The sequence below is a fragment of the Topomyia yanbarensis genome, chromosome 2 (genome assembly GCF_030247195.1).
Source record: "Topomyia yanbarensis strain Yona2022 chromosome 2, ASM3024719v1, whole genome shotgun sequence".
NCBI lineage: Eukaryota > Metazoa > Arthropoda > Insecta > Diptera > Culicidae > Topomyia > Topomyia yanbarensis.
The window spans coordinates 206,190,111-206,207,931 of record NC_080671.1 but is presented as its reverse complement, the minus strand read 5'-3'; the positions used below and the strand labels follow the sequence as shown (position 1 = coordinate 206,207,931).

The following is a 17,821-nucleotide window of genomic DNA, read 5'->3' as shown; positions in this document are numbered from 1 at the left end:
CGAAAAAATACAATGTAATTTTATTAGTGTGCAACAGGTTCTGTTTAAGTTTGCAACTTTATTATTGGAACATATAGTAGCTTGATCAGGAATAATTTTCTTGTCACTTTTCGGCGTATATAGTAGTTTGAGAATAAAAGAAGGGCAGTACAGTCGAGCAAATGATATAAATTTCAGTTTCCATTGAACCGTGGTGCAGTACAGATATGTAAAAATAAATCAAATTTGTAAATACAGTCCACTAGTGCTCTTTCCAGTGACAAGCCGAAGGACAATGAAGAAATTCATAAATTTTACTTATTTTCAATTCAATGCGATGACATGCATATTTTTGTACTTCGAGCCATTGCAACTTATATCGGATATAATTTTTGAAGGGATATTTTTTGAAACTCGTTGAATCTTGTCCAAAAAATCATAGAAATACGTAGAATTATAGAGATTTGTTTAATTAATAACTTTAAATCCAAAGCGACATATACATTTTTGTAGAACATCCCTTTGCGTAGGTTTCAATTTGCGAAACATTTTTTGAAGTTCATTGGAAATACAAACAACTAAACATCATAGAAATATCAAAATAGTAAGATATCCCATTTATTCAGCCATTCTACATTTTTTTCAAATATTTCCGATTAATTTAATAAAAAAATCAAAATCTGTAACCTGCATTCATTGCTATCGTTTAATGTAGTTTAATTTCAAAGTTATTGCTGAATTTATACATATTTCCTAAAATTTTGTTACGTACTTCAAATGAATTACACAAAACTTTCTTCTAGGCATTGTAGGCTACATTATTTGCAATCGATTGATGTGTAATAATGTACATGTCATCGCCGTAACTTCAAAGTTATTGGCTGAATAAGTATAATTAAACTTCAATGGCTAAATATCTTCTTGTCGCACTCACTTGCACTCGCATTTTTTGAGAAACGTAAAAATTCGCTAAAATGCTGTTGTGACAGCACGGCAGAACAAGCTCTTGTTTATCCGGTTACTTTAAATTCGAAGCGATAACATATGGATATTTATACATCAATCGATTGCCGTTGCTACTACAAAGTGATGTATCAAAATGTACATGCTCATCGCTTTGAATTCAAATCTATTTGCAAAATAAGTTAAAATGTTCTTCTTGTTTGTGTGAGTTTTTTAAGTATTTTGAATGAATTCAAACTTATTCTTCAATAAGTTATAGTCCACGTAATTTGCAATCGATTGAAGTACAAAAATGTATATGTCATTGCTTTGAATTTGAAGTTATTTGTTAAAGAAACATTTGCTATAATGAACTGCTGGTCGTTGCGGCGGCAACCGCGGCGTCTAATCTTATTTCGGCATTTCCCCAAAATGCGGCAAGCGAGTGCGGTAGTGAATGCGGCAAGCAGATATTTAGCAATTAAAGTATAATTATAATTATTCAGCCAATAACATTGATTGTACAGTGATGACATATACATTATTATACATCAATCGATTGCAAATAATGTGCTACAATTAATGGTTTTTTCCAGTAATTCATCTAAAATGCTTCATAAAATTCAAAGAAACGAATTCAAAGTCGCGCTTGTTTGCCGCATTTTCTTTTATTTAGGTTTGGAAATGCGCCAAAGCCTGCGATGGTCGTTCTTGCGCTAAGCTTTTGTATTTACACCTCAGTCACAACTCGATCTAAGTCAAGGTTGAAACGAAAACTTTTATTTAGTGATAACTTTGCTTGCATGTATTATCTCTTTTTAGTTACTTCCAAGAAGTTCTAGCGTCGAACAAACTGTCCTGCGATGATAATGAAATTCAACTACACAAAGATGGATCATGGAGTACACATGTGAAAACAAATGATACATGTGCGATTGATACACCGAGTAAACCAGTGCAGAAAGTAGAAGTTATTTCCGATGATATTGGTAAGTTGCTTGTAGTCGTAAAAAATAAAAATCAACGTTGAACGAATAATTCTCTCCGTCTCAGAACTTATATCGACTGATCCTCCAAAGTCAAGCATCAGCCAGGCCAGTGTGATATCGAGTAGCGAACCCTCCTCGACAACGGCACCATCGAATGAAACGGTAATGTTCAGCATGTTTAACATATGTCGATGTCAGTCAGTACAGATTGGTTGGTATTTCAGGTCGATTTAACATTTAGCGATTCTGATGACGAAGATCTGCCCTTAAAGCGTAAGACCGTAACGCGCTCAACCGGCCACGGTAATGCGAGTGGGAACACCACTAATGCCACCATCACTAGTACTTCAAGCACATCTGCAACCTCAGTTGCTGCAATCGTGTCGAAACCAAAAATTAATGGTAGGTCTCACCAGAAAAAAATCCTTCAGCCAACTGAAACTAAAACAGTACCTGACTCTACGACCTCCATAAGGACAAGACGCAAACTAGCTCGGTTGGTGTAACACTCGACTTATCAGACTGTTATTGTTTCAAGCTTTCGATTTAACAATTTTTGTGTTTTACTAGTATTAGATTTTGTTTTCCTTCTATGATATACTTAAAAGTCGGTTTAGTTTTGATGATTCTTTCACGTTGTACTAAAACAGAAATTTTGTATTTGATTAACAAAGATGAATTTTAAATGTGTATGTTATCTATTTTTCCATTTTCCACGCAATGCACGGGTTGACTGAACTTGTATCATATTACTGACGCAGAAGAAATCGTCGAGAGAGAGAACGTTGTTATCAACGAAGAGCTAATGGATAGTGAAACAAATTAAAACATAGTAATAGGAGAAAAAAAAATTATTGTTGTTACCAACATTATCATTTGGTGATCATATATCAAATCGAGGAGGCAAAATGTTTTTGGGTCACAGTGCGTTTTGTTTTACTGCTCTGTTCAAATCTTACTAATTAACTAACATTTTACAAAAAAAAACTAAAAAGTTTACGCATCGTTTATGGTTCAATTCATAGCAGCTAGAAATCAATTGTGTTGTCACTGTTTTGCATAAAATATGGTTTAAAGAAAGTATAGGTTCATACATAAATTTTATTGCAAAGCAATTTATTTTTTTGAATTTTTATGATTCATTTTTGTGAATCAATCTCAACAAAGAAATACGATTTCATGCTATGCTATTTAAATTCAAATATTCCGTAAATTATTAATAAAACAAATTCAAAATTTTTCATCAATGAAGCCATTTCAGTTGAGTAACAATCATAACATGTAATATTTTATTTCTTGTGCATATCTTGGCATTTTTGTTAAGGATAGCTCTGCAGTAAGTAAAGACAATGCGGAAATTTTCGGCAATATCATTACCGTACCATTGATCGCTTTTTAGACGCGCAGAGATGCCTTGCCCAACAGCTGCTAAAACGACGTAAGATTCTAAATTCGCACATCAACTCGAATACCTTATTACTAGATTGAAACTTGTCGCGGAGGAAATCGTGTAGTTCATCCTTGGTTTGACATTACATCTTATACCCACCCATCATTTTCAATTTTCTTGCTTGATTAGTTTGGTTTACTATCATTCAGCAAGTGAAATGAGTGTAGACTAGCTGATCTTAATGTTGAATTTATATTCGCCCGAAAAGGTGATAGCTCAAAATGGAAGAATATCAGCTATCAACTGGTCACTTGAAACAGAATTTCTTCTACTACATTCAACTTTTACCATATTTGAAATATATGACAATACGCAAGAATTATGGCAAAAATTAAATTCAAATGATAACGTAAAGGATGCTGCGATGCAAACTGTAAACTCGTTCTTCTCGAATTCAACGCAATGACACTTAGTTCGGTCTGACTTCACTGCAAATGTTCAGCTCTGGTGGTGAATTATTGTTCTGCTGCCGCTTACGTGGGTTTCCTTGGTCCAATTATCGCTGCTCACGGGATCGTCAGAGCGAATTTCTGAACCCGTAGATCGAATGAATGACCTATAGCTTACTTTTCGCTAATTCCGGCAGTCGCGCTAATGCACTGAGTGCACGCTGCTCTGAAAATCTAGTGAAATCATCTTAGGGCACCAGCGGCTGCTCGTGGGTCATAAGCGCGACTTCCGGATGGTTAATCGGAGTGCGTTGAGGCAAAACAGGTTGATACTTACTTACTACCGAGTTTGATGTGACCTCGACGAGACGCAGCATCAAACTGACTGGGTAGGGTGGCCGAAGAATTATTACTTCTGGTCTAAGATTGCCATTACAATTAGTATTGTTTTTGTCTATATTACTACTATAGTCGTGTATAATATTGTACACTTTCAAATGTTTTCTTACTTTACATTGGTCCTAGTGTGTATCCCTGCCAGATCGTGCTTCTCTGCTTTATCTCGGTGGTTAGTGGTTCGCGGGATTTTGATGCCGTAGCACATCTTCTACGTATCTTCATCAAAGTTTATTGACCATTTTCTACTGGTATTCTTCTTCTTGTCTTCATGTCGTTTTGATTTTTCGCTTCCGCGTAGCTTGATATTTGGTTTGTCTTGTATAGTTACTGTTTGTTTTATTTACTCTTATTTATATTCGGAATTCGACGTTACCCTCCTTGGGATATTTGAAATACTGTTTCATTCATTCATTTAGGCAGGTCACATTTTCGACTCAATTGCTCAATTTTACCTCTAATAGAACGCCACCATTTCGACACCGATGGCTAGATGTTATTTCGAGTTATTTCGAGCAACCGTGTAAAAAAAGTCCGTGCTATTTTGAGAAGGCGTGCAAAAAACCGTGTTATTTCGAAAATCCGTGCAAAAAATCTGTGCTATTTCGAGAAACCGTGCAAAAAAAAATCAGAAAGATTTTTTTTAACAGGTACATATTTGGTTATGGTATTTGATCATGAATACTGTTGGATATTTTCAATGTACAAAGGGGTCGTCAATGTGCCAAGTAGATATTTTTGTTATAAAAATATAAGTTTTTTTTATTCTGTTCCTTAGTTACGTCCGTTGAAAATAGTCAAAATGGTAAAATATTTCAACTATTTGGAGTTTGTCAGCTTTTTCTAGATTACTACAGTGACTTTGAACTTTTAAAATGCACCAGCATAGCAAATGCGATACAAAACATGTTGTATGCACACAAAATCTTGAAGCAAAAAAAATTGTTTTTGGGAACTTCGACACAAAAAATTTGCTATGTTGTCATTTTTAGCCAATGTTCGAATTTGTAACAGAAGAAAACTATACCTTTCGAACAGTATACTGTCATATACAGTTTTGTAAAAAATATTGTGCGATTGTGGGACAACAATACCAAAATTATAATTTGTTGCGATTTTTTCGTGTAAATGGTTATCTTCTCATTAAAAGCACCTTCATGAAAAGCCAAAAAAAAATCACTTTGATACAAAGACATTAGAAATGTTAAAAATTCTCGATTTTTATCTATTGATTGGTTTTTACTTAATTCACTCTCTTTCCTGAAAAGTAGCAGTATTTACTGTTTTGCAATATTGACAGACACTTCTTTGAACAGAGAAAGGACAAAAATCGAAAACGGAAAAAAGCAGTTTTTTCCACACCGTGTGTTAGATCTTCAAAAAAATCAATCAGCATTACTGTAACAACATTAAGTTGATTGATTTTCATGAAGATCTAACACACGTTGTGGAAAAAAACTACTTTTTTCGTTTTAGATTTTTGCCCATTCTCTGTCCAACGCTAAGGGGTTTGAAGCAAATGGAATTAACGTTTGGATTCTTATCAGTTTACAATCGCCCTCTTGCAGGCAGATTATTTGAAGCCATCTGTCTGACAATCCTCTGCAGTGCACTTCGGTCTCTGCATGCAGTATTGCAAATTACCCCCCCCCCCCCCCCTCCCCTCCATTTATACCAGGGCCTTTGCAAGCTCCTGGTAAGTGTCCAAAGCCTGAACACTTGAAGCATTTCTCCGCTTGTATATTCGGTCATGGGACGGCTCTTAACGGGCATCTCGAGAATCCAACCGTAACTTTCCTCTTCAGCACCTTGTCAGCGGTTACGAATGATCGTTGTCTGTATTCCTCCGTACCTCTTCTTTGACAGAATAGTCATGTTCACTTCGCCCAGGTTGCATTGTGCCTTCAGTACACCTCTCAGTTCATCTATGATCGTGATCTCATCAAGGCTCTTGCGCACAATCGTTTGGATTCTTGTCAATGTACAATCGCCCTCTTGCAGGCAGATTATTTGAAGCCATCTGTCTGACAATCCTCTGCAGTGCACTTCGGTCTCTGCATGCAGTATTGCAAATAACCCGTCGCCCACCCTGGATCTTCCTTCGCTTCGTAAAGCATCACTCCTTTTCAGGTATACCTGGTTCTCGCGATATTTTCATCCGAATCCCTCAGTTCCGGAGCACTGTATACGTCGTCGCGTCATTAACTTTGACGAGTAAGATTCTCATTTGGGAGCGTTCTGACGAGCTGTTTTTTCTTTGATTTTATTGCAATCCTCCTCCCGCTTTCGCTGGCCCCGCTTGGTCTTCCATTTCCTGGCGAGGTTCTTGCACTCTTTAGAATCATGAAAACTGGCGTGTTCTTCAACTGCTTCGGGGGAGAAAATGGTCCACGCCAATGCGGGCTCAGCTACCTCAGCCCTCAGTGTTGCCATTTCGTACTCATTCACAGCAGACACTGGCACGTGTTGAACTCTGAGAACCATCTCCTTGATGCTTTTATAGCGACCCTTACACGTTCAATATTTTTGTCAATACTAGAGAGTATTGACAAAAGTATTGTACGTGTAATGGAAAAAAGTTGTATTGACGATGTGGATTTCAAACGGGACTGAAATATTGCAACAATATCGTCAATACTGGTATTGACAAAAATATTGAACGTGTAAGGGCCGCTTATGAATATTGTTTCTCGCATCCACGAACTTCTGGATCTCCTCCACCAAGCACTTTGCCGCTTCTTTCGGCTTATGTGGGCATTCACTCATCCCACTCTGGTCTGGGTGTTGCTAAAACGGATTCGCTGCATTCACTCCGTACGTGGGTTTTTTGTTTGTTCTCTATTTTATTGAGTCCCGGACCGCTAGCTTCACTCGTTGCACGTAGTAGCCTCTTGTGATTCCATGGTCATCTATGCAAGCAATTCCTTCATGGGGAATAGTGTTCAGAGCTGGATAGGCGTAAAATCGCTTCATTAGACTTGCTTGCCTAATTATTGCTTCTTTGTATTCTTGTATGCAATTGTCATGTATAATCAAAATGCAATATGTACATTTGAATGTTTACAATGGACATAACCAAACATAAAATTCTAGTGTTCATGATTGAGACAGGTATAATTGTATCACTATGTGGTCTAAACAGTTTTTTTAGATTTATTTACCGCTTCGAATCCGTTCCTTTGATTTTTCGACCTTCATTTAAGATCCGCCATTGTACAAATCTGAGAACTATTTAGTAACAAGTGACCTCGAAAACCCCCAGATCTATATTCAACTAAAGGAGATTCAAATGACCAGTAAAAGTAAGCAAAATTTGGATTTTTTTGTGGGCCAATTAGAAAACATAGAAGGAAACAGTTTTAGGATTCGAAAATCTTATTTTTTCGTAATTTACAATTTTTTTCAACACGAAAAAAACAAAATGGTACCCGTGATGACGTTCTGTTTAAGGTTAGATGCGCGTGAAATTCTAAAACTGTACAGACTGCTGCCTCAGGATCTATCTGGAACACAAAACGAATGATACGGTAATTTCGGGAGAGATGCCGCGTTGGGTGAGATGCCGAACTTTCTATATCTCGTATATAGTAATATTATATTGTGAGATTGTCTTTCGAAGAATTACAACACTGGAGATATGAAATAATCCTTATTATTAACTCACGACAATTTTGTTAACGTTTTTGTGCGTCCAGTTGCATTACGGAGTGCCGAAAGTTTTTCAGTATCACATTAAAATTTCGTTTTTTTAAATTGTTCGATTTTTTTTTGGTAAATCGTGTATCGGTTGGATAGCTGGGAGCTTTTAGAAGGCATTCTGAACTTGGGCACGGTCATCCATAATTTCAGAGGAAAATATCGTCGTGCGGCATCTCTCCAATACAATTGGGAGAGATGCCGCATCAAAATTGCGGGTGAGATGCTGCACTCGATGGCAGAAGATACGTAGCTAAAATGTATTTCTTTCACCTCGGAATGTCATTAAATGATCATTTGCGTCAGGTATAGGTTGTTAATAAGAGATATCCACAAACTAACGGACCTAACACAGCGTTATGTAGGTCTATTAATCTATACAGTAATGTTTCGATTATATCACTATGCGTTTATGTCAATACTCGTTTATATCATCCTCGATTATATCACGCTTTTTGAAAAAAGCGCACTACGTTTTGATCCAATTAAGCCACATGTTGTATCCTGGCACTTTTAGGATTTTTTTAAAATTGATTTGCTTATTTACATATAGGATAATGAGCCTATTATTAGGTTTCGGACTATTTCGTTAATGGTTTATATATGATGAGGTCGGTCAAAAAGTCGAACTTTTTTATTCTTTTATCGTAAAGTATAGATTCTTAAGAAAGCATCTGGAATTTTTGTAGAGGTATAAGTAGTATAAGCAAAGTTATAGCGCTGTTCATCTTGTTTCTTTAAGTGAAGACAGGGCGTGGCGCTAAACTATACAAATTGGTTTCACTGCTTACACTGTTAAAAATTCAAACCCATATTTTATGTACTCCGTACACAAGATATGCATGTGCCCAAAAATGTGCAAAACGAATTATTGCGCAAAAAATCATGCATGAAATCAATAGTTTCAATTTATTGTGAAAAACACTAGTCATTTTTTACTTTTCAAATTACCTAGTATAGGTTGTAGATATCAAATGAACCACAAAATAATATATCTAGACCAACATGTGAAAAGGGCGTCAGTGCAAATGAGAGCACGTAGCATAATACGCTAGGCGAAATCAGAGTCTTGTTATATACTGAAAAAAATGTTGGGAGGTTAATCGCAACAGAAATTAAACACAGAGGGGCTCTCATTTGCATTTACGCCCTTTTCACGTGTTGGTCTAGATATGAAAAATGTTGTTTACCGTCTAAATCTTGATTTAAAAAAAAACTGTCGAAACTAGAAAATTTGCTGCGTGGTCCTTTATCAATCGAATTTCAATTTTTTTTTTTGAGAAGAAGACATGATCTTTCCTACGATATGCTCTGTTATGTGCTTTTGTTAAAAGTGGTGTGCGGTTTATGGACAACAATATAAAAGTAACTATTGTTTTGCTATTTTTTACTGAAAACTACGAGAATTGCTCAACATTTCTTTTATTAGCAAGCGTCTTTGTTTATCATCAACATCGGTTGAAAAATTGGAGAATTTCCCAAATTAGAAACTTTCTTGCATCAACTTTTAAGGGTTCACGGGCTCATAGAAAATTTAAAAAAAATCGATTTTTTTTACTACATTACCTAAGAGAAGAGACGACAACAGGCTTCTTGCTCTTCTTAATTTTTCCTGCTAAGCCGTGCCGAATACCTAAAGACAACAAGCTACCATCGTTGCCAGATTCATTTTGCACGGTTTTACAATTGCTATTAAAAATTATATTTCAAACATCGCACCTAAACCAAGAACTCACAAATCTAGTTACATTTAAAAGCTATATTTAAATTTTAATGACACCTATCTTGACAATATGGGTATCTATATCGTTATTCGAGATTTTTATTCAATTTGCGTGAAATGTTGATGTGCATGTAAAATATCCAACAGTACTGTTATTGAGCCCTTTTGTGAAATATAATGAACGATCTGTATTGACTAAACAACCAATTAGGAGCTTGTTAACGATTGAGGTTAGCTCTCAGCTCGATTTCGTATGCATGCAAAAGTCAAAGTTCAAATTGGGAAAAATAATGGAAGATATAATTATAGAACCACATAGTGCGCGACAATGTCTCACGAATCCTTTGATACTTCATGCGAGCAAGTTTCTAATTTAAATTTTTAACTCTGCCATCTAAATTATTAACTCTGCCATTTTCAATAAATTTTGATAATAAACAGGTCGTTAGGTGCGGAATTAATGTTCTTTCTAAATTTTCGTTAATACAAAGACGCTTCTTGATAAAAATGTTAAGCAATTTTAAGATTTTCTTATGAAAAAATCGCAAAGTAATGGTTACTTTCGGATTGTTGTCCTAAAACCTCATAGTATTTTTTACAAAATAACATATCATTACATTTTGAAGATATAATAAATTAATCAAACGTGGTTTTGTATTGTACCTACCACCTTTACTAGACTACTTGAAAAGTGCATTTTTTTTAATTTGTAGCACCGTGTAATGCGTCAGGGCGTTAAGTTACAATTATGCGAAGAACAGTAGTTTATTGTGCACCTGAGTGCACATCAAAAAGATCTATGACAATATTTAGAGCGTGTGCGAAATTGAGAAATGAAACAGGAATTGTAAAACATATGATAACATTTTACGACATTGGATCAATTTGTGGTCCGCGGCAAGATTGATCCTTACAATGATATTCTTTAGTAAATTTAATGTTTTTGTATCGATTTCCGATGCAAGTTTCAGTACATTTGACCTAAAGAATCGAGGTGGTTGGGCAGACCTTTTCAAAATCAATGCAATCTTTGAATCGATTTGAATTCCAAGTTATTGAAAGTTGTTAAGAAAAAACTGCCAAGTAAACGTACATCAAAGATAGGGTTATTGTTCTAATTTTCGAATTCTGCAAAATATAAGCATTACGAAAATTTATGTATCTTATCATTTCTTAGTGGTAAAAATGATTTTTGAGCTGTTTAGGATACATTTAAATGAGAGAATAATCGTACTGATATGTAGAAATCATTTCAAATGTAAGAAAAAAAAACTGATGAAAATTATTAGAATGCAACATGCACCTTGGAACATTGTGTAATCATAGAAATAATATTCAAATTTTAAACCATGAAACCTGTAGTTTTATTGATCAGAGATGTCCAAAGTTCCTGAAATACTCACAATAATTTAATTTTTTATTAAAACGTACAGTTGTAAGCTGCATTTTTATTTGAAATGGTTTCATATTAGTCGTTTATTTCTTTATTATTTCGTCTATTGTTCTTGCCGAATTAAATAGTTTTTAATGTTTTTTACTGATCACAACCCATATAAATATTTTTTTCTTTAGATTCCTAAATATTTTCTATCAATATCAAATGAAAAATATAAAACTGGGTGCTACGAACTCGTTTGATATTATTGTTAAATACTTCAAAGTATCCATGCATTAAGGGGAGCGTCTGGTGTAGTGGGTAAAAACATCGACTTATTTTTTTTCCGCTTAATTGTTAGTATTTAACCTCTAGAATAATCTCCCGTAATCTCGATTGACACGCTGAACATCTTTTGTTTTAAACAGATATCAATCTATCAGCAACAATTTTTGAAAAACTAATAGCGGTAAAAATACAGTGTAAACAATACACTAAACTATTTCTACCCAAATTTGCAAGAGAAATGATGTTCTACAGCGTTTTTTGTGATGCAATTTGATGTGGGACACCCTTTAATGGCGTTTTTCTCGAAAACGCGTTTTTCAAATTGGCGAACACGATAGCTCAAAACCTAATCAACGAATTGACTTGATTTTTTTATAAGAATGCACAACATATTTGATGTGGGACACTCTTTAACCCTTTCATGTCCAACTTTTTTCTACTGCATGTAGGGTTACAAAACTATTTTTCCATGAAAACGGTGTGGTCAAAAAACTCGAAAAACTTTTTTTCATAAAGGTAGGTGCTTTCCTTGCAGTGCTAGAAGCTGCTCATGTTTCACCTTCCAATGCTCACTACAATTCTCCTGGAATATTTACAATAGCCCAACTGCGAGCGAAACGTATCCAAAAATAGTCTAAATTGATAAGTTTTATCAGTTTTCACTAATATTGCAACATAACGAAGTTATATGGAAAATTCATTTTCCGTCGTCAACGTAAACGGTCCCTGGCAGCACTGCTCAATCAGACTAATTGCAATAATTTCAGTTCTAGTGCTGATCCTTGTAACTGTTAATACTAAAATGAAAGCTTATAGTCACATTTATTAGTCTTACTTGTTTTTGTGAGAAAATCTTGACTCAAACAAAAGTTATAGCCGTTTAAAAACATTGTTGTCCACAAACGACATGGGCATGAATGGGTTAATGGCGTTTTTCTCGAAAACGCGTTTTTCAAATTGGCGAACACGATAACTTAAAACCTAATCAACGAATTGACTTGATTTTGTTCATAAGACTGCACAATATGACCCACAGAAAATTGCATAGAAATTTTTTTCTCACCTTTTTTTTAAGAAAATTTATGGTAAAATATAAGATTTTTCGGTTTGATGCAACCATTTTCCGAAACTTGAACCTTTTTTCTTTTTTTTTTTTGGTTCATCGAGTAACTAACAAATCTTATTGAATTTTCCGTGTCAGACAATTATATCAAGAGTTGCCGTGTTCGTCGCGGCGCTCCTCGAAATGGAAATGGTTTGACGTTTACCTTTGGAACGCTCGTATGTGTGGCTCTGCATGACTGAAAGTATTTTTTTTCGCGAACTTGTATAAATAAATCTTTACATTACACGAAAAATCCATTGTTGCTTTGCCTTCAAAATCTTAAAACAAAATTACTCTCAGTTTGAGCACTATACAACAGACGCCCCCCTTAACCATGACAGCTGGGTACCAATCGACGGCGTGTAAAAGATCTAACATTAGACGGCATTGCGCAAAAAATGTTCGAATTGTTTGCATCATGACCATAGTTGCTATATTAATAGTTAAGCCTACAGACATTTTATACGCAGGATTGCAGTAGACAAAAAACAGTAAAGCTAGAAACCATGAATTTAAACTGGCATCAAGCAAGATCCCATAAGCTTTGCATAGGCTTCCTCTTGTACTTCCCCTCTCAAAACCATCGTTTTGCTGCAATTTTTGACACTTCGCTAGTTTGTGTATAAAGTATCCAGTTAGGCCGACAAAAAAGGCAGCACTTATTTATTTCGCCAGTCTTCCGTCGTCGGTACAGCACGTCAAAGGAACGTCAAAATTGGGTACATGCTGTTCTTATGGAGATGTTCACACGCAACATAAACCACACGGAACATTTTGACGTACGGAAAGCGTGAATGCGATCCCGAGAAATGCATTTGACTTATCCTGACGGTACGGTGACGTGACGTTGATATTCTGTTCCCTTAATGGACGCTGGTGCATTGGTGCGCGAATTTTTAAAAACGTTAGGCTCAAGTACGTTAGACGTAATAGACGATTAGCATAATATACTACGTTAAGTAAGCGGCGCCATCTGTTACTGCGCATTTCAACTAGTAACCCTTACACTACCGCATATCGTAAAATGCCTGGATTTTGTGAGAGTTGTACTGATAAATTTTCCGATGGTCGTAATGCTGTAAAATGTGGCGGTTTTTGCTCTTCGTCATTTTGCGCAAAATGTTGCGGACTAAACGACGAATTATTTGCCGCTGTTATTAACAAGTCTAACTTATTTTGGATGTGTAACACCTGCAAAAATATCATGGACAAAGCACGTTTTCGTAACGCATTAGTGTCCGTTGAGTCCGCAAATCAAATGGTGATCGAGGAGCTTAAAAATTCCATTCGCAACGACATACTGGAGGAATTAAAGGTAGAAATTCGGACCAACTTCAAAACGTTGATAGACGCTGTACCAAAAACGCCGATTCCTGGACCGCGACAATTTTCCTTTAATTCTGCTAAAAGAAAGAGAGACAACGATGATACAGGCTACAATCCTTCTAAGCTGCTACGTTGTACTGATGTCGTCGGTTCATTGACACCATCCATCGCTGTGAATCGTGAAGATAAAAAGTTTTGGTTGTACCTGTCAGGAATTTCGCCCGATGTCCCTGATGAAAGCGTCACCAAGCTAGCTGCGGATAAACTCGGAAATTCGAACATCACTGTCGTCAAGTTGGTCCCTCGTGGCAGAGATCCTAGAACGCTGAATTTTGTCTCCTACAAAGTTGGCATGCCCACGGATCTCAAAGAAAAGGCTATGACGGCGTCTACATGGCCAGTTGGCATTGCTTATGGTGAGTTTGAAGAGAAGTCGGATTCCAGAAAGGTTTTTTGGAAACCGAATGCGCCCAACTCAGCAACAATGACTACTTCCACTGCTCTTCGCCCTCCTCCCAACTAGTTACATCGCCTGTTTCACATCCTGTATTGCCTGTTCCCGAAGTTACCGCACATTCCGAGCAGTTTCTTTCCGTTTACTACCAGAACGTGCGAGGAATGAGAACGAAAACACAAGAATTCCATCTAGCGCTTTCTTCTAGTGACTACGACGTCATTGTCCTTACGGAAACCTGGCTGCGCGAAGACATATTAAACGCTGAGCTCTCGTCAAACTACGTAATATATCGCTGCGACCGCAACTCAACAACCAGTCATCTGCGTCGAGGCGGTGGCGTCCAAAGCGGTAAAGAACAACCTCGTAGGCTGGCTGGAATTGAACGAATCAATCTGTATATATTAGCTGTGTTTATCTCAGGCCAAATAGTGATCCGGATTTGTATCACGCGCACGCTAATGCCGTTCAAACAATTCTAGACAATGCTGGCAGCACCGACACTGTTCTCGTCTTTGGCGACTACAATCTTCCACGCCTTCAGTGGTCGCTCGATAATGATCTAAAATGTTACCTACCTATTAATGCCTCTTCGGAACAAGAAATAGCTGTAACGGAGTCTATGGTTGCAGGCGGTCTGTACCAGATCTGCTCATTGACGAATGTGAACGGGAGGATCCTCGATCTTGCATTCGTAAACAACACGGATATCGTAGAGCTGCTTGAACCTCCGACTGCTATTCTCAAAGTCGATCCTCACTACAAACCGTTTGTCCTGCGGCTAGATGTACGTACCAACACTGGAGATGATTCATTTCATTCGATTGACGAGCTTGATTTTGACTTTAACCGTTGCAACTTTGACGAAATCTCCGCACTGATTGCCACTGTCGACTGGACCGACTTAATGTGTTGTAATGAGCTTGACGTAGCAGTCGCGCTGTTTTATGGCAAAGTATATGACATACTCCGCCTAAAGGTTCCACTGAAACGAGTCAACAGGAGGCTTGATTTCAAATTTCCATGGTGGAACGCTGAGATTCGCCGTTTGCGTAATGCACTGCGAAAACAACGCAAGCGTTATTTCCGCCATAAGTCAGACGAAAACAAAGTTACTCTTCGACGGATAGAGCTGCAATACGAAACGGCCCGGAATTCCGCTTTTTGTGAGTATTTGAATCATGTGCAAAATAGCCTTCGCGATAACCCCGCAACATTTTGGAAATTCGTTAGCAGCAGAAAACGATCTGGTAGTACTCCCACTGACGTTTTCCTTGGAAACGCAAGCGCGCAATCTCCAGCTGATACCGTAAATTTGTTTGCTGATTTCTTTCGCGGAGTGTTTAGAAGCGACTATACCGTCCCTTCGGAAGAGTATTTGGAAACATTACCATCGTACAACATAAATCTCCCCCGTCCCACTGTAAGCCGAGCTGATGTCTTGAAGGCTCTGACTGCTGTTGATTCGTCGAAAGGGCCTGGCCCCGATCATCTCTCGCCCCAATTTATAAAAAGCTGCGCCCACGTGCTGTCTCTTCCGGTGTGTATCATTTTCAATCGCTCTCTCGCTGAAGGCATTTTTCCTATCGCCTGGAAAGAACCTGCTATCGTTCCCATTCACAAGGCTGGAAATGTTCACAACGTCGAAAATTACAGAGGTATCTCATTATTAAACTGTCTCTCCAAAGTTCTCGAAAAGCTGGTCTACAACGTCACGTATGCAGCTGCATCCCACATTATCTCGGAGTATCAACACGGGTTTGTCACAAAACGATCAACAACTTCTAACCTGATAGCCTACACTTCTAAGTTGTTTCCCGCCGTCGAGAAGCGTCATCAGGTGGACGCAATTTACGTTGATTTCTCAAAAGCTTTCGACAAAGTACCGCACAACATCGCAATCTTGAAATTAAAGCGTTTGGGATTTCCCACCTGGTTGACTAACTGGTTGCAGTCGTATCTTTCCGATCGCTCGGCATTCGTGAGTATAAAAAACACGCGTTCAAGCACATTCAGAACACCCACAGGTGTCCCGCAAAGCAGTCATCTGGGCCCGCTTATTTTTATTCTGTTTATTAACGCTATCTGTAGTCGGATCAAGTCTGGGAAATTGCTGTACGCGGACGATCTCAAAATCTTCCGAACTATCGCTTCTGCACTTGACGCCCTAGTGCTTCAAGAAGATATCTGTACTATTCAAGAACACGGTGTCTTTTTTTAACAACTTTATGCAAAAAAATTCAGCATCTCTGAAACTTCAGGATATGAAAGAATGGGCTTTCCTCTTTCATTTGAAACCAAAATCAAAATAATCCGTCGGGGGTCTAGAGCAACTTTTTTTTTGAAGTATTTTTTCGTGAAAACATAGATTTTACAATGGAACTAGTTCATATTTTTGCCCCTAGATGGTGCTTTAGACATTCGAACAACACTAAAAATGAGAATCTGATAGATTATTTAATTGTCTACAACTTTGTTACCAACTAAAAACCGATTTGAAATGATCCCGAAATGTAGTTTAATATTTTAACGAATTCTAAGTCTAAGTTAGTTTCACAGAAGACCTAGTGGTTTGTTAATTCACAAGCACTTTTTGCCAAATAGTTGTGTTTAGTTCAATAGTAAATTCAGCGGAATTTGAGAGCTAGGAAAGTCATCTTTTAGCAAAAAATTATTATTCCCTGATACAGGGCACCATTCATATTTTTGGGATGAGAAGTTTTAGATAAGTGTTGACCAAATTAGTATGATATTAATATTCTTTTTCATGATGGCAAGTGATTCCTCCCACAGAAACAGCTTTTTCAATTATGTATGCCTTCTTTTTCAATTTTTCGATTGTTCTCAGGGATGACTGATAACTATTATAACTATGAATCTCCTACTCTGTTAGCATCTCCGTATAAAATTGACTTGTCCTGAACTTCAACCTTTATATTTGAACAAATTAAATGAAACTTTTAACGCACCATTGCTATATTTCGCGGATTTCATTGCAACGCTTGGTTAAAAACGCTGATTATCCGTTTTCAAACTCAATGTGACAAACAGTGAACAAAAAACTTTGAGTTTTTGGATCAAGATAATTTTTTTTTTGGGATATATTCGAGGACTTCTATGTATATAAGGTTATTGTTGTACTCGAATCATATTTTGTTTTCAAAAGTAATACATATCGCATAATCTAGGAACAATTTAGTAACGATATCTCACATAATTGATAGGAAATGGCCATAAAATCCAACTACCACAATATGATTTGCGGAGAAAATTTGAATAAATCATTTCACACTAACCACTAATTTTGACAGTTACTAATGTGGTTTGCGTTAAATTAGAAACGGTGTGTCTCAACATTGCGTCTTGAACGGAATTATAATAGCTGATTTAAGCGATCATAACCTAAATTATACGACGTTTGGTCCTTTCTAAAACACCCGTGTAACAAAACATAAATGTAAGCAAACCCTTGTAACCAAGTAATACCTTCCGATTAATGGTAGTCCCTTCGAACCTATCGGGAAAGATTACACACCAAAAGCACAAATAGTTTTCTGACTCTGTCAAACATCCCAATTTTCAGAAGTTGTCAACGTAATGAATCCCGTCTAATATTTTCATGCCACTAAACCCAATTATTTAATATAATAAGTGCGAGAAAACATATTTCCAAACCACTAGGCCTCGTGTGAAACTATCTTAGATATAA

General features: G+C 36.9%; 1 protein-coding gene across 8 annotated transcripts in view; it reads left to right on the top strand.

Moving 5' to 3' along the window:
• Positions 1 to 17,821, top strand: part of LOC131682775 (E3 SUMO-protein ligase PIAS2) — a 172,920-nt gene that overhangs the window by 122,214 nt on the left and 32,885 nt on the right. For 6 of the 8 annotated variants that reach the window (XR_009304145.1, XR_009304146.1, XM_058964504.1 and 3 more), the window contains exons 7-9: positions 1,744 to 1,910; positions 1,975 to 2,072; positions 2,135 to 2,312. Coding sequence is in view for 6 of the 8 variants with exons in the window: in XM_058964504.1 (XP_058820487.1) it covers positions 1,744 to 1,910; positions 1,975 to 2,072; positions 2,135 to 2,312 (443 nt within the window). In the remaining 2 variants the exon portion in view is untranslated. Of the gene's footprint in view, positions 1 to 1,743; positions 1,911 to 1,974; positions 2,073 to 2,134; positions 2,313 to 2,671; positions 5,787 to 17,821 lie in introns of those variants that run through there. The other 2 variants (XM_058964509.1, XM_058964508.1) reach the window with 2 other exon arrangements.